This window comes from Aplysia californica, unplaced genomic scaffold (assembly GCF_000002075.1).
Source record: "Aplysia californica isolate F4 #8 unplaced genomic scaffold, AplCal3.0 scaffold01035, whole genome shotgun sequence".
Taxonomy (NCBI): Eukaryota; Metazoa; Mollusca; class Gastropoda; order Aplysiida; family Aplysiidae; genus Aplysia; species Aplysia californica.
The window spans coordinates 1-1,506 of record NW_004798305.1 but is presented as its reverse complement, the minus strand read 5'-3'; the positions used below and the strand labels follow the sequence as shown (position 1 = coordinate 1,506).

Sequence of the window (1,506 nt, the reverse complement as noted above, 5' to 3'; positions counted from 1 at the left end):
AATAAGGTCATATAGCTGCCGAATATTAGAGGTGTCACAAGAGAGTAACAAACACAAAAAAGGAGGAGAGATAAGGATGATAGATGTTTTAGTTTTCATAAAAGTTTTACAGCACTTGCAAAAAAGAAGAGGAGAGATTTTTTAAACAAGATGAAAGTATGACAGCTTAAAAGGAGCAAACCACACCAGAGCACCCACCAACCACCCATGGGAAAGAGAACATTGACAGGATCAATGTTTAGGAAGAGTTTTACGGCCCTTGCAACACAATAAGGTCATATAAATGCCAAAGATTAGAGGTGTTACAAGAGAGTAACAAACACAATAAGGTCATAGAAGTGCCAAAGATCAGAATCAGGATCAGATAGTCTGACCTGAAAATTCCCCACGACAAATTGACAACATCCACCTACCATTCTCCATGGGCCAACTGCCGTGGTACATGGCCAGACTCGGGGTGAGTGGGAGGCCGGCGGCCATCCCCCCGGCCAGGCCCGACTCCTTCACGGTCACCTCCCCTGTCTGCGTGGCGATGCTGACCGTTTGACCGCTGGGGGCAGAGGCCCGGTCTGACACGTAGCCACCCACCGCACCCCCGCCCTGCTCACTCTTGGACTGGAACAGCTGGGGGGGCAAAGGTCAAATTATTAGACGGGATATAGGGCAAAGGCCTTTTTTTTTTTAAAGGGTTTTACAGCACTTGCAACACAATAAGGTCATATGAGTGCCAGAAAATTAAAGGTGTTACAAGAGAGAAACAAACATAAAAAAGAATTAAGGGAGATAAGGACGATAGATGTTTGATTGGAAAAAAGAAGCAAACCACACCAGAGCACCCACCAACCACCCATACTCATTAAAAGGGATATAGGGCAAAGGTCAAATTATTAAACAAGAACAACAATAAGAACAACAACAACATTACAACAACAGCAGCAACAACAATATCTGTAACAACAACAAGAACAGCAACAACAACAACATCTGTAACAACAACAAGAACAGCAACAACAACAACAACAACAACATCTGTAACAACAAAAACATCTGTAACAACAACAACAACAACAACAAGAAAGAACAAAAAAGTAAGAGCTCACCTCTCCAGGCAAAGTGGTTGAAGTCGTAGCATCACGTTTCTCCTTCGCACTCTGAAAGAGCACAAACAAAACCAGTTCAAATAAACGATACATCATTCTTGAAACAACAACAACAAAAATATTCGCTACAGCCAGCAATCCACTGAGCCCAAATTTTGAGAAATGTCTATTTTCACACCGTCCATAAGCTGTATCAAAGATACACCTTTCAACATCATCAAAATGTAGTTTAATGCTTGGGTCAAGGCTTACAAAAGCACCTCCCTCTCCTTCCCTCCCTCCCTCTATCCCCCTCTATCTGTACTGTAATATCTCCCCTCACCTCATATATCTTCATAGCTTTTATCTCCACCTCTATAGCTCACGAACGTTCTCTCTCTCTCTCTCTCTCTCTCTCTCTCTCTCT

General features: G+C 42.8%; 1 protein-coding gene across 1 annotated transcript; it reads right to left on the bottom strand.

The window, feature by feature from the left end:
• Positions 1 to 289: 289 nt before the first annotated feature.
• On the bottom strand, positions 290 to 1,193 carry LOC101859827. The gene is made up of 2 exons (XM_005111274.3): positions 1,101 to 1,193; positions 290 to 624 (listed from the first exon to the last, which is right to left on the bottom strand). The coding sequence occupies exons 1-2, from the start codon at positions 1,191 to 1,193 to the stop codon at positions 361 to 363; spliced, it is 357 nt and encodes a 118-aa protein (XP_005111331.2). The 3' UTR covers positions 290 to 360.
• Positions 1,194 to 1,506: the final 313 nt, after the last annotated feature.